We start from the raw sequence: 23,909 nt of genomic DNA on the forward strand, positions 1-23,909 counted from the left end.
CTGTGCCACGGACCGTTTTTGAGAGCGTATCGGGCCGTTACGCGATGGCCTCCAGCGGATGGAGCAGAGGTCCCCCCGGGCTGGCAGGCCGAGGAGCTGCGGTACCCGCGCCACAGCCCACGCTCCTGGCCCTCACGTGCGGTCCGGGAGAGTAAGCAGCGTTCTAAGACAGACGAGATCTGAAGAAAGGGTTAAACTCTAAGAGCTCAGATAAGCTCCGAGCGATGAGGGCTGCAAACGGTACACCCTATTCATGGATTTGGTTAATAATTGTCTTGCTCGTCTTTAAATTCTGGACGACTCATATTCAGTGAATCACAGCCACGTCTAAGGAGGGAAATTAAAGGCAGTTTACTCACTTGTCTATCTGTTTATCAGACCAAACCTACAAATGCTGCCTGGGCAGCGGGGCTTCCTAAGAGGCGTCCTCAGCAATTTCACACAACAGACTTAAATACAGCTGATGAGAGCAAGAGAGGAGATGCTGCCAGATGAGACGTGAGCGTCAGATTAACTGCAAAACCTGCTGTATCCGGTCAGCTGAGAAAGACCTCGGGCTCAGGGAAGTGTTTGTGAAAAAAGAGAATTTGGGTCACACCCCGAACGCTGACTGTATGGATCACACACTCCGCGCGTCGGGGGGTGTCATCGAACGCCACCCACGGGGAGGGTTCCTGAATCGTTTCTGCAGACGAGTCACCCTTCTGTCACCCAAAGCCTTCAAATGCCAGGACCGGGAGCTGTGAAAGGTGCCAAGAGGAAAGGGCTCACCTTCCCACGCAAACCGCAGGAGGGAGGGTGCCAGTGGCCGAGGCTGGAGACAGCGTGGGTGGCTCCAGCGCACCAGCTAACCTGAAGCACCTGCAACCAGCAGGCGTCGCACAGGCAACAGGTGGCAGGTAGTATCCGTTGGCGGAGGTCACCGAGCTCTGGCCTCCCGACACTGCCCTTCCACGTGGCACGGCCTCCCCTGTCCCAGCTCTCCTGGAGGCGGCGTTCCTCGCCAGCGCCCCTCCGTGGCCTTCGCACTTTCTGGCGAGCACCCTAGGCCGTGGCGCGCCCGCACCAGCCTCCCGCTCCCAGGGCGAGGTTTCTGCTGCTTTTGTTTATAGACGGGCCCCCACCTACTCTCCCGTATATGCTGGAACTGGCAGCATTTCTTCTTAACTCACAAATGTGAGTGTGTGGTGGGCAGAGCGTCAGCTACATTATCGGTTTCTTGCCAAAATTTGAGTTTTTATGGCTCACTATTCATAAAGTAAAAGTTTACAGAGGGGTGAACTTGACCTGCCTTTATTAAAAAGAGGGCTCGACACTGACGGAGTATGTGTAGCAAAGCCGGGGTGGGGGTGGGGGTGGGGGCAGGCGGGAGGCGGGGTCACCTGAAGACCCGCCCTCCAGACAGCCCTCTGCTCCCCTGCGGGCTCCTGCAACTACCCACAGCCACACCCTCCCGCAAAGCACTGGGCGAGTTCTCTGAAGAGGGTCGCCCATGCCTCTGGGGAAAACGGGGGTGCCCAGGGGGCCACGGCTCCCAGGAGGAGAACAGTCTCTGCACTGTGGCCTACGGCACCCAGTCCAGCCAGCTCCCACCTACCTTCCCTCCGCGACAATTCCCACCCACGCACACACAGCAACACCCCACCCCCCACCCGCCAACCCCAGCAGGTGGTAGGTAGTTCCTGGGCCAGGGATCAAACCTGCACCACAGCTGTGACCAGAGCCACAGCAGCGACGCCAGAGCCTCAAGTCACCGAGCCACAGGGAACGCTGCTTTTTATTCTTAGGAGAGGTGAGAAAGAATCACCCTAAGTCTTCCTCATAAAGGAGAAGAATTCAGATAAACCATGAGAGACAAGGTTATCCTGGAGGAAACGGAGAGAACTTGGGAAAGTGCCCATCTTAGAAAAACCCCACAAATTCATGTCATTTAAAAATTAAAGGAGAAAATTACTAAGGTTATCACATGACAGACTTGCCATTTCTCTGCTATTTACCGATGATAACTGAAGTTTCAGAAGAGAAAGAATGGGAGACGGGAAGAAAATGATACCGTGAAAGCCAGACAGGGACACGCCGGCGCTCCCTGCAGCGTCAGCCCCGTGGAGCCTGTTCTGGGCGTGAACACCCGGCAGCAGGTCCACGGAGAACGTTCGCAAACACACACACACACTCTGAGTGGCAGCGGCGATCGCGACGCGCACCTCTCCGCAGAGTACCCGAGGGCCAACCCGTGGTCACGCGAGGCACAGCCAGGCTTCGCCACCACAGACGTAACCCGGCCCAGGCAGCTGACTCCCATCGAGTTCCCTGCGGGCCCGCCCGCGCCGTCGGCCACGGCAGCCGAGGAGGGGCCGGGACCTCAACACCCGAATCCTCCAGGCCGATGGGGCGCACACTTAATGTTCTTTGAAGACACGTGAAGGTTCTGATGCCAGACGTTTAAACAGCTGACACCGGCATCCCCCCTGTGGCTCGGAGGTAACGAACCTGACTTGTATCAGTATCCGTGAGGACGCAGGTTCGATCCCTGGCCTCACTCAGTGGGTTAAGGATCTGGTGTTGCCACGAGCTGTGGTTTAGGTCGCAGATGCGGCTTGGATCCTGCGTTGCTGTGGCTGTGGTGCAGGCCAGCAGCTACAGCTCTGATTTGACCCCTAGCCTGAGGACCTCCATGTGCCAAGGATGTGGCCCTAAAAAGGTCATTTAGTCACAGAGATGAACACATGAAGCTGATGTGTCATACATCAGCTCAGATACAGGACTCCGAGGTCACTGTGGGTTCGGGACGCTGCAGGACCAAGCTTGCTTCTCGCTATGAAAGTAAGTGTCCACCGGACGCGGTCCTGAGCCGCCGGATGGAACTGCCACGGGGAGCCAGCAGGAGCAGTCACACAAGGGGGTCTAGGGAGCATCACCATAAGACACCATCCGCTCGGAGAAAGCCTCGCCCTGCGCGAACAGAAGGAGAGGACGGAAGGCTGCCACTGGGGCAACGGCCCGAGTTTCCTTAGAAGACTCTCCCCAGAGCGTGTCCACCGGTCATCGTGGTCCCGAGAGGCTCGGCTTCCGTCCCACACCAGCAAGGGCGGCCACTGCAGACCAAGCCTCCGGGGACGCGGAGCAGCCAACGGCCTCCGGGAAGGAGAGGCACGCTGGGCCCCCCACCAGACGCCAGAGCAGCTCCCCGCCTCCACAGAGGGACGGCCTGGGGCGGCCCCCGCGGCTCGCTGCGTGCTCGGTGAAGGGGGCACGTGTCCCTGCGTGGGAAATGCCCTCTGGAAGCAGGGCTGAGCACTGAGGCTTATCGAGACCATTTCAACAAGATCTACTTAAGATCCAGTTTCCCCTTCTAGTTACAAAGACTTCATGTCCGAGATACACACTGTCGCGAAGTCTGACTTCTCTTTTTCTCTTTCTCTTCCAACACACATACTATGTCCTGCGGCCATAAGCACCCTTCTCTGGCTTTTGTCGGGGTGGAGGTAGCTGGGCCCCAGGTTCTTGGTCACGGCTACAATAAGGCCACTGGGCAGATTTGCAAGTACAGCTTCTCTACTATCGCAAGAAGTAAGGCTGACATTGTTTGGTGAGAACAGCCTGAAATTCCACACCCAAACTGTCCACAAGAGTGGACAGAACAAAGTCCACGGCACCTGGGCCCAGCACTCAACCCCACCCCCCCCCTGCTCCCCAACCCTGGGGGAGGGAGGGCGCGTGGCCCGGCTCTAGCCGGCGAGGGGCGTCCTGACAAGAGGGACCCGTGGGGTGGCTCGGCCCTCCCCACCTCCCCAGCCCGAAGTGCAAGAAGGCGCCAGAGCCGCCCAGACAGAACAGCAACGGGGGGAGGATGCTGGAGGAGAAAGATTAACAGCAGCCTGGGCCCCTGATGACAGGGCTGAATAATTAAATCATTCGTCTCACGGAGCTTAGTGAAAAAGACAACATCACTCGTTCCGAAGCCAGCAGGGAGGTTTCTCATTACTCACAGCTAAAAGTGCTCCAAATGCGACGCGCCGAGTCTGAGAAAGACGACTGCCGTGGTCCCTTCTCAGGGCGCTGCTGCTGGCAGGACAGGGAGTGGGGGCAGCGGACTGAGAAGGAGACCGAGCTGGCACCTGGGAAAGAGCGGACGCGCCAGGGGAGCCCTCAGGAGAAACCCAGGGTGACGGCTTTGGAGCAGGCCCGTGCAGGGCCGGCAGCTCAAGGAGGCCGTGGAGGCTTTGAGGAGGGCACGTTCCAAGGTCTGACGGATGCTCCCTGCAGATCTGGGAAGTGAGGAAATCGGAGAGGTCGAATTCGAGAAGAAAAGGGAAAAGCTTCAGGGAAATCGAGGAAACACACACACACCGACTGAAAACGGGAACCAGCGCGCCCTGGTTGGCCAGTGAGTGAACAACACTGACGCGGTCGTTCTCCGGTGGCTGAAGGACGATGCCCACCATTTTCCAGAACCAACCCCCCCCCCACAGCATGGAGACCGGACGGCGGTCAGAGGCGAGAGAGAGTCGTGAAAGCCGGAGGACAGAAGCTGGGACCGACGAGAGGCAAGAGCGAGCTAAGAACCTCAAACCAGAAGACGGTACCGACTACCGCCGACACTGCGAAGAAAACCGAAGGGTATTACTTCCCGGCGCAGAGGCCACGGAGGATAGGGAAGGAACTCGAGCGCAGCGCAGAGACCGGCTCCCCTCGACGCATCCTCGGGATTCACAGCACAAACAACAAAGACAACTTTAAACCGCGGTGTAACATGCCTCTTTACTGCCAAAGCTCTATACAATTTCTCCAGTTCTTTAAGCAGAATTTACCAATGGCAGCTCTGTTTCTGGTTTGTAGCAAAAAAGGAAAGGAGTTCCCAATGTGGCTCAGCCAGTTAAGGACCCGACTTTGTCTCTGTCTCTGTGAGGATGCAGGTTTGATCCCGGACCTTGTTCAGTGCATTAAGGATCCGGCGTTGCCTCGAGCTGCGGTGTAGGTCGCAGACACGGCTTGGATCCCGTGTTGCTGTGGCTGTGGTGGAGGCCGGCACCTGCAACTCCGATTCAACTCCTGGCCTGGGACCTTCCATATGCCATAGGAGCAGCGCTAAAAAAGACAAAACAAACAAACAAACAGCCCACAGATAACATAAAATGTATGAATCAGGAGGCAGTAGTAGTACAAGCACATAACTTACATTTATGCAGACAGCGCCCAGCTGTGCACACAGCTCAAACAGGTTCCCCGCAGCCGCACAGTTCCGGCCAAGGAGCTGTGGGGCCAGCAACAATTTCACGCGCTGCAAACCCTCAGCACTACTGAGTTTTAAAAACATGGCATATACTAATTTTAAAAAGAACACTGAAAGCAGAGAGAAGTGAAGACCTGCCTTCACTTCAAATGGCCGAGCGCTGTGACAGAGTGACAACGGAGAGCAGGTCACCGAGGCACAGACCTGCCTTTTTCTGCGATGACTCACCCGCTGCTTTCACGAAGGCAGCTTCCGCTTTCCCCCGGCGCCCCCCTGGGATGGAAGTCCGCGGTAGGAACCCTCCGGGCCCAGCACAAGCACCGCGCGACAGAGAATGTGCAAGTGGAGAGGCCGCTTTTAACATTTATGTCACGCGTGTCTGTGCTAATGTTTATTACCTGGAGGCTTTCTGGGCCGGGTAACTAGTTTCTTCATTATATTTAATCATTTTTACTCTCCTTATTTTTAAAACTCTGGCACAAACCATCTTACCTGCCACCTTCTCTCAGTTCCCATGTTATCACCTACCCACTAAAAGTGTTAAAATGGATCATAAATTTACAAAGAATCTGGCCGACTACAGACAGGGAAAGAATTAAAAAAAAATAAAATAAACCTAGGAGGTCACACAGGATTGCTGTTTCGACAGCACATTAAAAAAAAAAAAAGACTAACGTGAACATTAAGATATTAGCTGAGAGCCAATTTTATCATTTTAATTTCCGCTGTTTATGCAAAAGAGACCAGCTGAACAATAGCCAATAACAGTAACTGTAATGGAAAAACCATAAGACTTATCTACACTGTAATTAAGAAAAGAATAAAGATAAAAGCCAGAGCTAATTATAAAACATATGGTATAGCTTTGCACTGCCACGCATTTGCCACTTCAAATGACATATTTTTCATTTGCTCTCCTCCATGAGGAATTAGTCAATTAAACACCCCCCCCAAAAAAAAGATGCATGGAAAACTTTGTGGTTGCACTCAATGAAATGAACAGTTTCTTGGGCTGATTAATCCTTGGCAACACACGGAGAGCACACACAGCCCCGGCAGCGCAGACACGCCACGCGCTGCAGCGCAAACACTGAGCTTCGGGCCTGCGAGAGATGCTCGCCTTCTGCTGAGAAGCATGGAGAGGGGCTGTATTTAACGTGTTTTAATTAACGAAGGCTGCTATACTGGTCTTGCCTTCACCACCCTGCAGCTCACAAATTGGAGATAAAAACTAGGCAGGATTCTTTGGCATTTTTATTTACGTATTTTAAATGTAAGACAGGAAAGATTTCCTTTGCAACATTCGTTACTTGAGACGAGGAATGCCAGCTACCCTCCGGTACTTTTGAGTTTTAGCACTCATCGGATAATCCATCCCTTGAGTAAGGTTCGCGGAAGCGCCTAAAATCAAGATAAACATTTAACGACAGAAACCGCAGTCTTCCCCTTCTTTTGCTCTGGAATGCAGAATTAACACCAACAACAATCACGACGATAACGTGCGGTGCTAGGTCCCCTTTTCAAGGACAGAGGGGAAGCCATCTGCCAGTCACTCTGGAGTAACATTCTGCACAGGGGCTTCACGTACAAATACAAAATATGAAACCGTATGACACGTTAACTTCTACCAAGGAGAATTTCAAATTTTACTGCTGATTATTTCAGCAGTCTCCCCTGATGAAATGTGACCAACATAACAATGCGTTAAAATTGCACAGACCCAAAAGGCTTGATGCAACAGGTACTCAGGGCCGCTTCTCCTCCTACTCGAGACCGTCCTGCAGGGCAACCAGGTGGGAAGCAGACCCCTGGCGGCTCAGCACTCTTAGGCTCAGGCTCGTGCGGCCGCCGAAGGGAGGCCTCGTAACTCAAACTGCCTCTTCCGTTCTCTCTGGAACTCGCTGCTTAATTCGAACATCAAATATTAATTAAAACAACCAAGAAAAAGGTCTCTTCGTGATCAGAGCACTATGCTGGCTCTTCGGATCTTTAAATGGCATCTGCTTTGGTTTGTTGTCTGGATTCAGCTTCGTGGGTTTGGGTTTTGGAGTTTTTTTGGGGACACAGAAGAAAACACAAAAAATGCGGCCGATAACCAAGATGCCGGTGGAACTGAAGGCGGTGCACAGGTCTGGGACCACTGCTCCGAAAAAAAACGTGTCTGCTGTGTTTTTACCTCCATCTCAGAGACACAGCCACGGCACGCGTGCCACTCGATTAATGTCATCGTCTAATTCCAGTTCAGACTGAAAAGGACGCGGGGAAAAGGGGACAGAAAACAAGCCCCAGCGCTGGCGACGAGTCCCTCCCCCGTTCTCGTCCCCAAACCCCGCCCCCGCCCCCGGGAGACAGGCCTGCGGCTCAAGGGGCAGCGGTGCGGGCCTCACCTCCAGCTCCTGCTCGCGCTGCAGGGCGAACTGCTTGAAGGACTTGACGATGAGGCCGGCGTTGGAGCAGTCGTAGACGAAGATGGACGGGCTGCCCATCCACGTCTGCAGGTCGTATATGGACAGCGGGATGTACTGCGTGTAGTTCTGCAAGAGAAAACGTGGCGCGTGACTCACGCCTGCGCCTCGAGGAGGCCCGGCCGCCCGGCCGCCCGCCCGCCCTGCGGCCAACCCCGGCTGCAAGCAAAACGAAGCTCCCGCAGCTGCCCGAACGCGGGCCGTGGGCACAGCTCCGGCCCGGCTTGACCTCCTGGGAACGTGCTCCCCGGCCCCATCTCCCTTGGCAGCCGGACCAGGGCTTCTCCTGCAAACCCCCGGACACGCGTGCCCCTCACGCCGCTGACCCCGCACCTTCCCCGTCCTGCGCACACACAAACACACACACACACGCATGCACACGCGCCCAACCGTGCCCGTCCCCCCGCCCCGCCTTTCAGCTCCGAGCCGCCCATCAGCCCTGGACCCTCTGGATGACGTAAATCACACAAGGGGCCCCGGGGATGGGGCCCCACAATCGTTTTTTTGCATCGCAGAACAGTATCGCATGAACACCAGTCCGCAGAGTGAACCGTTTTCTGACCCGCGGTGCGGGTCGGCCAGGAACACTGCAGAGACGCCAGGTGAACAAGAGAGGAGGGGTCCTCACCTCGCCAGAGAAGGGACCCGTTTGAAGCCGCTCTCTGCACAGAACCCCAGGCTGGCTGACCCTCCCCGGGGGACACGCCGGCAGGGCCCCATTCTGCGCACCTGCGGTAAAGGCGACCGTGTCTCCTGAAAGCCGAGCGCCGAGCCCGCCCTGCCTGCCGCCCGGAGGAAGACAAACCAAGGCGGCAGCGGCCCCACAGAGGCTTCCCGCACACACGTCCCGGCTGGGGGCCGGGGGGGGGGGGGGGGGGGTTGTGCACAGTGTGCACGTGTGTGTGCGCAGTGGGGGTGCAGACACCTCCATCACGGGCCCCCCCCCAAGACACTGGGCATCCCACCTCACGGAACTGCCCCACCGGGTGGCTTGGTCTCCTCATCACGACCCCGGCTCTAAGTAAACCCGCCTGCGGAAGGACTCGGAGGGCGAGGGCGGCGGTTCTCCCCTGAGGACTCGATGGCGGCAGCGCCCCGGCCAAACACCAGCAGGCGGCTTCTTCAACGGACGGTGACAAGCTGATTCTGACGTTAGCGCTCAAGGGACATGCGTAGGAACAGCAAAAGTATTTTTTTTAAAGAAAGAACGAGCGGGGCCTCATGCTGCCGGATATTAAATAGACGATATAAATCTACCGTAATTACAGGATGGTGTCGGGGAGGCCGGACGGACACACGAGGAGAGAACGCGCGGAAGCGGACCCACACGCACAGCCGCGATGAAGGTGGTGTTTCAAGCCCGAGAGGAAAGGAGGAACAGGCCGACAAGCGCTGCTGCGAAATTTAACTAAGCAGCCAGCACTGCCGCCGGAGCGCCCGCGCGCACACACACCAGGACAGATTGAAACTAAATACAAAGGAGAAAACAGACTTTTAGATCCATTCTGCTATGAGAGAGACCTTAAACACACAAAACCTAGAAACCTTAAGGAAAACTGCAACATGAAGATCACATAATTCTGAGAGAAACGTGCCAACGGCGAGCAGCTGGAGAATAAAGTAGGCACAGTGCACGTGAGGGAGGACTCACACTCACGTGGCGGGTAAACAAGCTCCTGCTGCAGATGAGCAAAGACAACCACAAACAGCACGCAGCAAGCGGAAGCGTCACACAGGCCGTTTGCAGAAGAGAAACACGAACGGTCAGCCACGTGAGGCGCGCTCTCTCCCTTAACGGCGGGACTGCCGCTTACCGTGAGGACTACCCGCCCATCTCCCCGTCTCCCTCCAGCAAACTGGAAAGAAAACAAAAGCTGGCGAGCGCCCCGCGTGGACCAGGGTGTCCAGCGGGGCACTGGTTCATCCTTGGCGGGGGGTCAACCCGAGCAGCTTTCTTTAGGCCATGTGGGCGGCTCCGAAATCCCGTAATGTCCGTGCTTTTGACTCCGAGGCGTCTCTGGTCCAGAAACACTCGCGTTGTGTCCACAGGAACGTGCCTGCGGGGAGGCACGGCGCTCTCACTGGTAAAACCCTGCAGTGTCTGCACCCACCGTGGGCGGCTGCCAGTCGGACCCCGGAGCCCCTCTTCGCCAGTGCGGGGTTAGTGGAGCACAGGTCCCAGCTCCCTTTGCAGCTACGTCTGAGCTCGCAGCTCCATTCTGGCCAATGGGACACGAGCAGACATGCATTCAAATTACACGTGCTGCCCATCTGCCCCCGGAGGAAAGGCGGCGTGGCAGGCCAACTTCCACCACGCAGACACGCGCGTGGGGGCCGGCAGAGCTGTGAGGGCCAGGGCAAAGCCATGGCCGGCCCAGCAGCCCGCGTGGCCTACCCTGGACCCCTCTCTATCCAGCGGCGGTGCCATTAAGCAAAGGGGCCATACGTCCACTGGGGAAGGCCACGTGGCCCTGCAGAGCCCAGGGCTCTCTGTACGCAGGGACACGGAGAGGCAGCAGAGGCTGGCCATGATTTTCAAAAGCCACGTCCTAGAACTTCATGTGTAACGTGATTCCACTGTGTGTGCAACGCACACCCCAGCCCTTAAGCCAAACGGGGTGAGGGCTCAGCAGGAAGGTGCGGCGTGAAAGGTCCTGTGCCCGGTGCAGAAAGAACACAGGACCGTGAAGGCTGTTCTCTCTCTGGCTGGGAGGGGCGGGCGGGGGCCGGGGGGCGGGCTAAGTGTGGTATGTGTTCCCTTCACACTTCTGTTCTCTTGGAATCTTTTAGAAATTACTCGTATTTTTTTCAAAAAACAAAATGCACGTGACTGTTGGAGGGAGGGAGGAAAGGCTGAGCTCCAGGGCTCCCTAGGCCATCAGCTCTCCACGTCCGCCTGCCGGCAGTTCAACTCACGACTTCTGGACTCAATGGCTCCACATGGCACACGTTCAGGAGAAAGCAGAACTCCTTCCAATTCCGACCGTGGACCTTTCTGGGCAGCAGCTTCCGCTCAGCCCGCGAGCACCAAGGGGGCCAAGGGACCCGCTGACGACCGCGGGGCCCCAGAGCCCGTCCTGCTCGGCAGTCACTGTCGGTGCAGAGCTCAGTCCACCACGTGGGGGCGCCAGCGCGGGTCATCAGACGGGCTCCCGGGAGGGGACTCCGCCCAACTGCGGGCCAACTGGGTGCCCCGAGCACGTGTGAGCCCGTGAGGCTTCGATCTGTTCAACTCGGATGGGTCTGGCGGGCACGGCCCCGCTGTGGGTCAGGAGGATCTGCACACCTGCCGCATGAGAACTCAGAACCTGAGCCAGAAGCTGCTGCCACCTGCACGCGGCGTCCTCCCGCGGGCTTGGCGGCAGCCCCTTCCGGAGGTGAGCTTCCTCTGACCGCACGACAGGCACCGCAGGACCCAGGGTGGCTGGGGACCCGGGCCCCCAGACGGTGAGGGTGTCTGCTGAGGCCGTTCTCCGAGGACAGCAGGGAGCACGGCTTAGCAGAAGATTCGTCCTCTTCCTAAAGGAACCAGCGGCAGGAGACGGCGGCCAAGCGACAGCAGGTGTGGGGCAGGGGTATGTGGGGACCAAACCCCCCGGGATAGAAGTCACAAGCCAACTTCTGGTCCCTGAAAGTCCTTAAGGGGGAACATTTACTGGTTTTGTTGATACTTTGTCTTTCTTTTCTTATAGTTACACAATTGTTTATCCCATGAGCAGTTCCAAATGAATTTCTTTAAATAACAGAATTTATTGATTTTGAAAACCCGCATGTCGCTATCAAATAGATGCCTCGTATTCAAGGTCAGCATACCGTTCGTTATTGCTTCTGTTGAAAGGTGGACCACAAAGGGTTTTAAATGTGCTGTGACCACCAAGATCTATTTGTGATGTTTTTAAAAGCAACACTTGCACCCGACCACAGCTGTAATTTGTTACAATTGTTACCTTATCCACGTTGAGAAGGCAGCACACACACACACACCCTCTCCGGAAAAAAAGCTGTTAATTTTATCCTAAACTCAACCTATCCAGCTAAGACAATCAGTAAAAAAAACTCCTTTTTTTTTTTTTTCCGGAGAAGGGATGGAAAACTCTGGCCTTTTCTCTATGAGAGCTTCAAGGTTTTTAGAAACACTGTTTCCTTGACGCTGAGAGATGAATCCTTGGGTGAGGTCTTCCTTCACAGACGGGGGCCTGTATTTGGAAACCAGGCCTGGAGGAGGAGCTGGCAAACGAGCGCCCATCAGAATGGCCGGGAGGGCCGGTAACACAGGGCTCTCCGGGCCCCTCCCCAGAAGGGGCGTCTGGTGATCTGCATTCCTCACAAATTCCAAGAACACTGCTGCCCAGGGTGTGGGACCCGGGCTTTGAGGACCCGTGGTGTAGACAGTGCCGGTGTGGCTGCAAACGGAGGAACTCACTGTCCAGCCCTGGTGTTGCCGGTCCTTCTTATGCGTCGTAAAGAATACTTCCCTTTCTCCACCTATGATTTAAGGGTTTACAGTGATCAGGAAGCATTTGACTAAGACGACACTTAAATAAAAATATCCACTCATCCACGGGTCAACATGTAAGAAGGTTTTTCACTATGGATTCAAATTTATTTTACTGATATAGGGCTATTTAGACTTTCTAGTTCATTTTGGGTAGCTACTGGAAAGGTGCATCTTAGGCATTTTCCGTCTAGTTTACGTTGTTAAATGTATTGGTACAAAATTATGGCTCTTTGCTTATCTTTTCAACGTCTTAGGAGATGTGGCAACATTCCTTTTGGGCCTCAGTGGTTTTGTTTCTGCTTTTTAGGGCCGCACCTATGGCACACGGGAGCGCCCAGGCGAGGGGTCAAATCCGAGGGATTGGAGCGGCGTCTGTGACCTGCACTGAAGCTTCCAGCAGCGTCGGATCCTGAACCTACTGCGCGAGGGCAGGGGTGGAGCCCTCGTCCTCACGGACCAAGTTGGGGTCTTAATTAACCCTCTGAACCACAACAGGAACTCCTGTGGGAAAGTTTTCCATTATCAATCTTATCTTCGACTTTAACATCCGTTTTAACCTATCAATTGCTGCCAGATGGTTATTCAAATACGCGGCTAGAGTGATGGACGCGTTTCTCAGGCCCACGGGTCCTGGCGATCCTGCTTCACGCATTCTGAGTGCTCACACACTCAAGACCGCTCCCGTCGCTGCGACGACCTGCCCGTCTGCCACTGCGACGTGCCGACTTCTTCCGTGGCAACGCCCCTCGTCTCCAGGTCTAGCCTCCTAGAAGGACTGCGGCCACTCCGGCCCTCGTACAGCTAGTGCTTCCTGATACATCTTTTTACGTCTAACCTCTATGCGTCTTTGTATTTGAAGGGCATCTCTTGCCGACAGTACCAAGTGTGGTCTTGCTTTTTTTTTCTTTTTTCTTTTTTCTTTTTTTTTGTCTTTTTGCCATTTCTTGGGCTGCTCCCGCGGCATACGGAGGTTCCCAGGCTAGGGGTCTAATAGGAGCTGCAGCCGCCGGCCTACGCCAGAGCCACAGCAACGCGGGATCCAAGCCGCGTCTGCAACCTATGCCACAGCTCTCGGCAATGCCGGATCGTTAACCCACTGAGCAAGGGCAGGGACCGAACCCGCAACCTCATGGTTCCTAGTCGGATTCGTTAACCACTGCGCCACGACGGGAACTCCTGGTCTTGCTTTTTATGCAGTCTGATATACACACATGAACACACACAGGAGGTAAATCAGAACGTGGGGCCTTCTGGAGGAACTGGCCTGGACCCACCATCCCGAGAGTGAGAGCACAAGTCACGGGGAGGGAGGGGTACTTACCAAACACGTACCCGCTAGAGGACGTGTAACCAAGCGTCTCCCCAAACTGAGGAAGAACACAGGTAACCCCGTTTAAAAATGGGTGAAAGGTATGGGAACCCCACGAAGGAAAACAGGCAGACAGCAAACGAGCGTGTGAAAAGATTTTCAACATCACGTGTCATTAAGGAAGTGCAAATTAAAACAGCGAGCTGCCGCCACGCGCCTAGTTAGAATGGCTCGGCTCCCAGAGCCCAGCAACCACAGGCTCAGGCGGCCGGGAGCAACAGGGACTCTCATCTGTCGCGGGTGGGGACGCAAATGACGCAGCCCCCGTCAGCCGGAGCTCGGCAGTTTCTTAGACAGCTACCCTGCCGGCCCGTCCAGCATCGGATCTCCTAGGCACCCAGGCAAACGAGGAGAAACCACGTGTCCGCACGAAACACGCACACGAAAGTTCAGAACCACTTTACTCACAACTGCCCAAACCGGAAGCAAGCAGGGTGCCCCTCGGGAGCGGAACGTCCAAATAACGTCCAAATGATTTTCAGCATAAAAAGAAATGAACGCTAAAGCCATGAAAAGACACGAAGGAACCTCGCATGCACACTCCTAATTGGAAAAAGCACTACAAACTCCATGAGTCCAACTACATGACATTCTGGAAGAGGTAAAGCTGCAGAGATAGTTGAAACAGCAGCAGTTGCCAGGGCTTGGGAGATACAGGTGGAACACAGGAATTTTAGGGCTGCGGTAATGGCAGATGCAAGATATCATGTATTGGGCAAAGCCCACAGAACTGCGCCACCCAAAGAAGGAACCCCCCTCTAAACTACGGAGTCTAGCTGGTCGTAACGGATCAGCGCTGGGTTCCTGAGTGCCACACATGCACCGCCCCACGGCAGGACGCTAACGACAGGAGAAGCTGAGGGCCAGGCAGGGAGCAAGGATGCAGGCGGCCCTCCAACAAGGCGGGTTTGAACGGTGCAGGCTACTCGTGAGAGGGTTTTTTTCACCAAATACACGCAGGACTACACAGTCCTCTGCCGGTTTAATCTGGGGATTTGGAACTCTGAACGCACAGGGCCAACTACGTGACTCGAGCATCCACGGATTTGGGGGTCCACGGTGGGACGTGGAACCTGTCCCCCATGGATACTGAGAGACAACTGTATATGGAAACTCCATACTTTAAAAAATTCTTTTCTATAAAGTCTGTGTAAAAATAAATAAATAAAGCCTTTTTTTTTTTAATTTTTAAAACGACAGACATGTAACTGCAATAACTCACTACAGGAAGAGAGTAAAATAACTTTACTAAAAAAAAATGCCCATGTCTATGGTGTCCGTGAGGACACGGGTTCGAGCCCTGGTCTCGCTCGTGGATGAAGGGTCTGGCGTTGCTGTGAGCTGGGGTGTGGGTGGCAGATGCCGCTGAGCTCTGGTGTTGCTGGGGTTGTGGTGGAGGCTGGCAGCTGCGTGTTTCTACATGAAACACGGAATTGACAAAGACATACCGAGTTATCCCACAAGGGAGGGTAGACTTAGCATTTGAACATCATACATCATCGACTGCGTTTCCACTTTAAAGGAGAAAAATCACACACACACACACACACACACACACACACACACAGCGGCTTGGGAGAATATAACATCCGGAATTCCCGCAGTGACACAGTGGGTTAAGAGTCTGGCATTGCTGCAGCTGTGGTGTAGGTTGCAGCTGCAGCTTGGATTTGATCCCTGGCCTGGGAACGTCCATGTGCATGAGTGTGGCTCGAAAAGAACGGAAAAAAAAAAGGGCAACATCTATTCATGATTTTAAAAAATGAACTCGGAGTGGAAAGGAACTTTTTAATCCAGTAAAAGGGGGTTTCTTATTTTTCACTCTCTTGGCAAACATTTATCGCACCCATTGTACAGTGACACATAGGAAGCAAACCCTTCGAAAGAACACAAAGACACCCAGGCGCCACCTCCCCTCCTGGAGGCACTGGCCGGCAGAGTAAGACACAAGGACAGCACAGCAAGACGGGAGGGAAAAGCCAAGAAGGAAAACTGTCACCACTGCAGACACGGGAGTCTCTCAGCACAATCGTAAGATACGCGCAACTCTCGAGCACCAGCACCAGCAGACGTGACGTAAACGTGCAGACGCCACCTGCCCTGCCATGCACCCCGGCAAACTCAGCAGACACAGTTTTATAAGAAGCGGTTTGTTTGAACAGCACCAGAGACATCAAGTATGTAGGAATGCCTCCAGCAAATGGCAGAAACCTTTGTGAAATGATTAAAAAAAAAAAGCCTTGTTTGGAAGACAGCTCGATGACACAAAGACAATGAGTCTCCTCCCATCAAGTCACTGACGGGAAGGGTGACTCAGTATTTTCACGGATGAAAGGTGAAACTCGCCTTCCCAGATACTGAGAATCACTGAAAACCTACACTCGTTGAAATGGTTTGCGGACCCAGAGGCAGACCCAGGGACCGGGACAGGGGGCTCAGAAACGCAGATCGAGTCCAAAGCTCGCAGGAAGTGGTGATGGGATCCATTTGAAAAAAGAGAAAAAAGAAGGTGAACCCTAACCTAACAGTATGTACAAAAATCAGTGTCAGGTAGATGGACAATTCCTACATTAACGGAGAAAAATACACTTTTGAAAGAACAGTGGCATGCTTTATCAACTCAGCACATGGCAAGTCTTCTCAAACGAGACATGAAACGCACACCCCCTAAGGGAAGCCTGAGCAGGTGGCCACGTCGGAATCAAGACTTCTGTCCCCTGAGGGCCCACGAGAACAGAAGCAGACAGACAGAGAAGCCAAGCCAAAAATGTAGGGACACACGCAATTCACAAAATGATAAAGGGTCACGGTCCAGAAGAGGAAGAATTCCCTCAAATAAATAACAAAAGACACAAAACAGAGAAGAAATGGCGCTGCGAGAAGCGCGCGCAGCCCGCCTGCAAACCAGGTGCCCCTGCCCGCTGTCAAGGAGCCTGGATCACGGCCACGACCAGTGGAGACAAGAGTCCTTCGTCGAGGATGTGGGGGACAGAAGGCTGCGGGCAGCGGGACGGGACAAAGCGGGGGAGGAGGGCAGATCCCAGAGCCTGACTCAGCAGGCCCGATGCCAATCTCGTCAACTCAAAACACCCTGCCCTGCGTGTCCGCAGATGCCCCGAGGGTGGGGAAGCAAGGTCAGACCAGAGCTCAAGGGGCCGACACCTGCGGGGAGGCAGGCCCTGCAGGTTTATCTCTCACTGGCTGAGGGACGGCTGGCGCTCGGCTAGATCATGTTTCCTTTCATTCCACTTCTTTTATAATCACAGTCTTGAACCGTAACAATACAATAATTAATAAAAATGATTACAATAAAGTTGGTATCTCAGCCTTCACAAGGACGGGAAGGCACTCCCGCTAAGGGAGGAGCGGGGTCTGGGCCCCTGGCGGCCCGCCCGCCCCCTGCTGGCCACCTGGGGGAGTGACCCACCCGGAGAGCAGGCTGTGGGGTGGGTGGCTGCCGGGTACATCAACCCAACACAGCAGGAGGAAGGGGCCCCTGCGATGAGGGGAAGAGGGCCAGGAAGGCTTACTGCCTGGCCACGCTCCAGAGCTGAGAAGGGATGGGGCTGAACGTGGAAGTCAACTTGGTCCAGTCCCCACCCTGTCCACATGCCCCGCCACGTAAGCTGCGGCCCCCTTCTTGGGGAGTGTGCCGAGAGCCCGAGGCCTGCTGCACTGGGGAGCCCAGGATGGGGGGGGAGAAGGGGTGTCGCCCCCTGACTCCCATCTCCGGTCTTTTGATGAAGGAACAGCAGGAGGCCAGCTCCGTGGACCCTGGAGAAAGCAGAGCCGAGGGCCCATCTGCGGCCGTGCCTGGTACCAGCTCTGCGGAGTCCTCACGCCAGTTCCCCTTCTAGGAACGTGACTGACCCTCCGAGCAGAGTCTACCGAATCGAGGAAACTGCAAGGCTGACGTTCTGGAGGTCTTTGCTCAAGAACTGCAAACAACTCATATCCTCACAGAGGAGAAATGAACCCCATATGCCAGGCCTCACAACTTCCTAGACAGCCATTTCGTCCACACGTTTTGCAAAAGAAACAACTCCTTGTGCCCCTTTCTATTCTTACCACCGGAGCATAAAGGACCGCCAAACTTCCCACCCGATGACTGGCCCACGGCCCTGTTCAGCCTCCCTGCATCGGGGTTTGCGGAGACGGATGAGACACCAACAGCTGGAGAGAGGCTGCAGGGAGCGGGCCTGCAGCCAGGCACAGCAGCCGACAAGGTTCCCGCAGCAACAGGAAGGAGCCCGGGGGCCCCCGGGGCCCGCCCACCTTGTTGAAGACCCAGATCTCGCCGTTGACCGTGGGCCTGGGCACCCCGTGGCCGTTGTAGTGGAAGAGGACCCGCTCCTCCTTGGCGTTCCGCCGCAAGGACGTGCAAAGCTTCTTCACTTCATCCACGGTTGGATCAAGGCTCTGCTTGTACCGGGCCTGTTGTAGGAGAAACAAATGGAGACACTTACGGTGGAGTCATGGGAACAGCAGGAGCCGAACTCCGGCCTTAGCTCGAGTTGGCACGAACATGACTCTGGACAAGGGACCTCGCGCTCCTCCACCTCCAAACTGGGACGAGGCCCGCGTCCCAGGTGGACGCGAACGCTCACGTCTGCAGCGCGCGTTGCTGAGGACGACGGCGGCGACATCGCAGGAGAAAGACAGGCGTGCCTGCCACGTGGTAACGCGAAGCAGAAGGGAGTGCCCCCGTGATGGCAAAAGTATTTCTCCAAAGCCCTGGCTCTGCCTGGGAAGCCTCTGGAACACGAAAGAGAGGAAGTAGGACACCGCAACGTACGGGCCGCAGGGAGAGCGGTTCAAAGAGACGGCGCGGGGAGGAGACAGCGGCCCCCTCCTGCCCGGTCCCCTTGGCCCTGCTCGGCCCTCCCACCACTCCCGCCACGACGCTCGGGAGGGGAACACAGAACCCAGCGGCCTTCAGACGTATAGGAACCACAGGCTGCGAGGAGCCCCCACTTTCAAAGCGACAGCAAAGACTCGACTTAGGAAACGCACAAAACTCAGACCAGGCGGTTTCAGGAAACGCTCCTGGAAAACAGAGCAGGAGGGCTGAGCAGAGGCGAGGCTCCCCGTCTGGTGGGAGCCCCGGGCTGACCGACCACGGCCAACGCTCGTTCCCGAGAAACACAGCCGGACCAGCTCCGTCCTGGAGTCGGACAGGCCGCTGCTGAAGCTGATGTGGGAAGTGAACGAGGGCCCTCGAAGGCGAGGCCTGGGTCGGGCCAGAGACGCCAGCACGCCAGGGGGCTGCTAGCCAGAGTCCAGAATTCGGTCCAAACACACGCTTCCTGGCCTTCCGGGGACAGCGCCAGCACGCGGCGACCTGCAGGAAGACGCCGCTGACGCTTCAGAAGAGTGTGGAGGTGGCGGCGGAGGATGAGGGAGCACTCAGAGGGCTAAACCACGCCCTGGGAGCACCAGGTCCGGGCCCGGCTCGTGTGCACGGCCCCTCCCGGTCCCCTTCGGCAGGAACAACCTTCCCTTTCCCGGAACTGACCTTCCGTCTTCGTCACGTGTTCCCGTGAAACTGTCGGAGCTCCATGGAGAGAACTCACCCGCCCTCGGAGGGCAGACAGAGCCCACAGCTTATTAGCAAACGCCTATTTTTTAAAATATTAGCCGAGAGACCATCAGACGTTTACTGACGCTGATTCTAATAATCATAGTCCAACAAACCAAAATGACGGCGCCCACCTGACACAGGGGCATGGCAGCACAGCATCAGCCAGGTGCGTGTAAAGCTGGCGCATCTGGGCGGCGGGCACGCAGATGTGCAACGAGTCCTCTACTTTGCCATTCGCGTGTCTTCACAATAAACAGTTAGGATAAGGAGACAGAGAAACACTCCTGACTTAACACCGATAAACCGCTCATTTGTGCTCCAAGTAAGACAGAACCCGGGCACCGAGTCTGGAGGCTCCACTCACCTCAAGTTTGGCCAATCCCTCAAAACAAGATGCAGGCAGTGGGTAAATGACCATCCAGTTTGGGAGCAAAGAAGGAAACGCTTTGCCAGGATGTCGAGGCCTCAGACGCGTGCTCCAGACCGACTCCCACGCGAGCACAATCCGACGAGGCGGAAAGGCTCCCCATGGGCCCGAGAGCAGCATCGGCTGGAAGAAAGGACCAGGGGAACAGCTGCTCTGGCCTGTGCACCTGAGCCACGGGGACAGGGCCGCAGAAACCGAGAATTCAGATTTTTCTGCGAGTCAGAGCTGCTGCAATGGCCAACGGGGGCAGCCAATCGCATCGCATCTTGGTGGACACTCTGACCCGGGCCTTTGCGTCAATTCAAATAAATGCCAGGGCATTTCTGATATAAGAGCTTTTTAGAAGCCATCCTGGCTGGATCGGCAGAAATAATCAGAAGAATTCCGAGACCATTTTAGGACCATGTGCTACGAGGCCAAGGCCCTGGGGCTCAAGGGAAGGGAGCAGCCTTTCGAGAGTGTGACATGACTGAGCCTCCGGCCTGGGGGTGGGGGCGGTGGGGCTGAAACATCAGATGCGCCTTTTTCCCACTCCCTGGGAGGCTTCTAGGTGGCTCATACAGGAAGCAGTAAAACAGCAACACGGGGAGGCTGAATCATAGAACAATCTCACAGGCTGCTAAAAGGGGTTCTCAATTGGCGACACACCTGCCTGTGAGCACAAAGGAGCTGAAAGCAATTTCACGTACTACCAAGAGCAGTCGCAGGAAATCAGGCTGGAGAGAAACCCAGCTCAAATGGCCGTGGCTTTCCAGCTGTCCCCCGTTGTTGGCTCTAGGACAATAGACAGAGCGGGAGCTGGAAACTGCTTCCTTCCCGCGTGCTCTGAGGGCACCCAGGAGAGCCCCCCGGGGGTGCGCTTCCTTCCCCACGAGGAGGGTGTGGAAGCTTCTGGAGAGGGCAGGTGAGGGTGAAGGCAGGAGGCAAGAGGGACAGGAGCCGCCCCCGCACCACTGCTCCTCCCAGGTGATTACCAAGTAAGTTCCACGCAGCCAGTTTTATCAGACGGCGAGCCGATAACAGCCAGTAAATCTTCAGCACACTGGTGTTTATGGCCCTGCCCATAATGCTTTACTTCCAGAAAGTTCCTGCAGGCAGTAAGTGGAACAGGGACCACCGCCGGGGAGTACGGCTACTCTGGTGCCCTCTTCATTCCCAGGGGGCTGGCTCCAAGGCGGGGGCTCACTTGGTGCCCACCCAGCGCTGGGAGCTTCTCCGGGGCAGGGGGGACAATGCTTCCTGCTCCGTCTGCGCCCCACGTCTTACTGCTAGTGCCCAGCTTCTCTGAGGCGGCCCTCCTGGGTGCAGCTCTGCAACTGGGATTTACGAAGCCCCAGCTCCGCTGAAAGGCCGTCCTAAGCGGGATCGGTCCTAAGCGGGAGAGAGCTCTCCCGCAGCGCACCACGGTCACGGGCGGGCATCACTTGGAGACATCACTACAGTCATGGGTCCGTTATTTCTGACCTTGGCTCCGTCACGGTCCTCCCTGTGGGCGCAGAAAAGGACTGAGCCTCATCTCCTGACCTCTCCCCGGAAGGGACGCACTAAGGGACCGGCAAGAAGGGCAGCGCGGATGTTAATAGCCCTCCTGGGGTTTTACAGGACTTAATTAATATTTTTGAGGGCTTTGGAATGAGAAGCACTAAATTAAATCTCCACCACACCAGGTTAAGGTTGTTTCAAAACTAGAAGGCCTGGGACGATGGCTCCATGGCTAGAGGGCCAGCCGGGCAGAGGAAGGCCTCAGCATCTGGGAGGCATGTGACAAGTTTAACTGCACGCGTGAAAAGACAAAGCAAGTCTCTCGAATGCTGCCTGTCGGGCGAGGCATTGCTACTGCAAGTCCAAATCTCGAGATGTCATAAAATACAAGCGTGGGTGTTCCCACTGTGGCGAAGTGGGACGGTCGGCGTCACTGCAGCATGGGGACGCAGGTTCAATCCCCGGCCCAGCACAGGGGATTAAGCACCCAGTGTTGTCACAGCTGCAGCGTAGGTTCCAACTGTGGCTCAGACCTGATCCCTGGTCCAGGAACTCCATGTGCTGTGGGTGGCAGAAAAAAACAAAACAAAACACGAGCATGGAAATTTCTGGGTATGCGAGAGAGGAAGAGAGCAGAGGAATGACCCGCCGAACCCACAGAAGAAAGGCACAAAGAAGGCCTGCCCGCAGCTCAGTGAACCTGGGAGCCCCGGGCTGTCCTGCTGCTAAGGCCCAAGCAGAGGCTGCAGACTCCGCCTTCCTGGTGGGCACGCCCCTGCCACCAGGGCAGATTCCCAGGGTGGAGAGCGTGGGGCAGGAGGGGCTCTGCTGGGGGCGGGGGGGGGGGGTGTCCCAGAGAGAACCCCACAGCCAGGGGCTCCAGTCAGGGTCACTGTGCATGAGTCACTTTGTTTCCGTCCTTCCAGCCCCCTGGGGAGTGAGCCACATCTCAAGTTCAGACCCAACAAACAGGAAAATGCCTGAGAGACTGTCAGCGAGCTGTCCAGGAGGAACCAACACGATGTCAGAGTCTGGGGCACTTCGGCCTCTGGTCTGGGGGGTCGTGCCTACCTTTCACCCCACCCCACGCCTTCCCATGTGGGAAGCAAAGACTTCCAGGAAAACGCTGGCAGGGAAGGAGGTCAGGTCTGCCAAGAGACACCCGACTTGGGTGGTAGTGCCACGTGAGAAAGCTCCAGGCCCTGGCTTTATGCCACTGTCTCCAAACCACCCCCCCATTGTTGCCACAGCCCTTTCCAGCCTCACTATCACCACCCAGACCACGCCACTGCTGTCACCACCTCCACAACCATCACCACCTTCGCTGCCCCCATCGTCAGCACCACGACCAGCACTGTGACCACAACTGTCACCACCACCACCGTCAATCCCATCACCACCACCACGACCACCACCAATCCCATCACCCACCACCACGACCACCACCAATCCCATCACCACCACCACCACCACCACCACCAATCCCACCACCCACCACCACGACCACCACCAATCCCACCACCACACCACCACCACCACCACCAATCCCACCACCACCACCACCATCACCACCACCAATCCCACCACCACCACCAGTCCCCCACCACCCCCACCACCATCACCACCCACCCTCCCACCACCACCCCCCACCCCACCCCAATCCCACCCCCCCACCCCCCCCATACACACCACCCAATCCCACCACCCACCCCCCCACCACCACCACCACCCCTCCCACCCCCACCCCCCACCACCACCCACATCCCCCCCCCCCCACCACCACCCTCCCCCATCCCCCCCACCCACCCACCCACCCCCCACCACCCACCACCCACACCACGACCACCAACCAATCCCACCACCCACCACCACCACCACCCCACACACCAATCCCACCACCCCCCACACCACCAATCCCACCACCACCACGACCACCATCATCCCATCACCACCACCACACCACCAATCCCCCCCCACCACCCCCACACCACCAATCCCCACCACCCACCAACCACGACCACCACCCATCCCATCCACCACCCACCAATCCCCCCACCCACCACCACCCCCAATCCACCACCCACCACCACCACCAACCAATCCCACACCCACCACCACCACCACACCATCCCACCACCCACACCACGACCACCCACCATCACATCACCACCACCACCACCAATCCCACGACCACCACCAATCCCACCACCACCACCATCATCAATCCCATGACCAGGATCCATTTCTCAGATTATCACAACTTCCCAACCAATCCACCAGCACTGTGTTGCCCCATCCAAACCCATTCTCCGAAATTCAGCCCGTCTGCCCTGCTGACAGCTTCCCACTGACCTCACGAACTCTCTAGAAAGGCCCGCAGGCCCCTGGGAGACACCATCCTGGTCTCGAACACCCGCGTGCATCTGCGCTCCAGCCACAAGAAGGGCTCTGCCCCGGCTTTGGCCTCCTTGGCGGCTGCCCACCTTCGGGCCACACAGACCCTCCCGCTACTTTCTCCACCCGACTCTGCGTCTTGCCGGACACTTCCAATTCCTTCCGCAAACACAGGCTAAACGTTACTCCTCTGAAACGTCCTCTCAGCGGCCACCTGTGCCAGCGCTCCCGTGGCACCACCAGGTCCCCGTCACCCCTCTGCTTGCACCGTCCCTGCCCCCTCCCTCCTCCTGCCCTGAGTGGGAAGGCGGGCCCACGGGGGCCTGGCACCCCGGCATCCTCGGGTCAGTGTGACGCCTGGCACACAGCTGGCACTCACTAAACACTGGTGTGGGAACAAATGAGGGATAAATACTTCCTACCAGTGTTTGCAAAGCCCCACAAGCTTCTCCAGAAAAAG

General features: G+C 56.3%; 1 protein-coding gene across 4 annotated transcripts in view; it reads right to left on the bottom strand.

The window, feature by feature from the left end:
* The window catches only part of RPTOR (regulatory associated protein of MTOR complex 1), a 280,347-nt gene that overhangs the window by 136,818 nt on the left and 119,620 nt on the right, over positions 1–23,909 (bottom strand). For all 4 annotated transcript variants that reach the window (XM_047757543.1, XM_047757542.1, XM_047757544.1 and 1 more), the window contains 2 exons: positions 17,841–17,999; positions 7,621–7,767 (listed from right to left, as the gene is read on the bottom strand). In XM_047757543.1, coding sequence (XP_047613499.1) covers positions 7,621–7,767; positions 17,841–17,999 — 306 coding nt within the window. The remainder of the gene's footprint in view (positions 1–7,620; positions 7,768–17,840; positions 18,000–23,909) is intronic.

This window comes from Phacochoerus africanus, chromosome 14, assembly GCF_016906955.1.
Source record: "Phacochoerus africanus isolate WHEZ1 chromosome 14, ROS_Pafr_v1, whole genome shotgun sequence".
Lineage (NCBI taxonomy): Eukaryota > Metazoa > Chordata > Mammalia > Artiodactyla > Suidae > Phacochoerus > Phacochoerus africanus.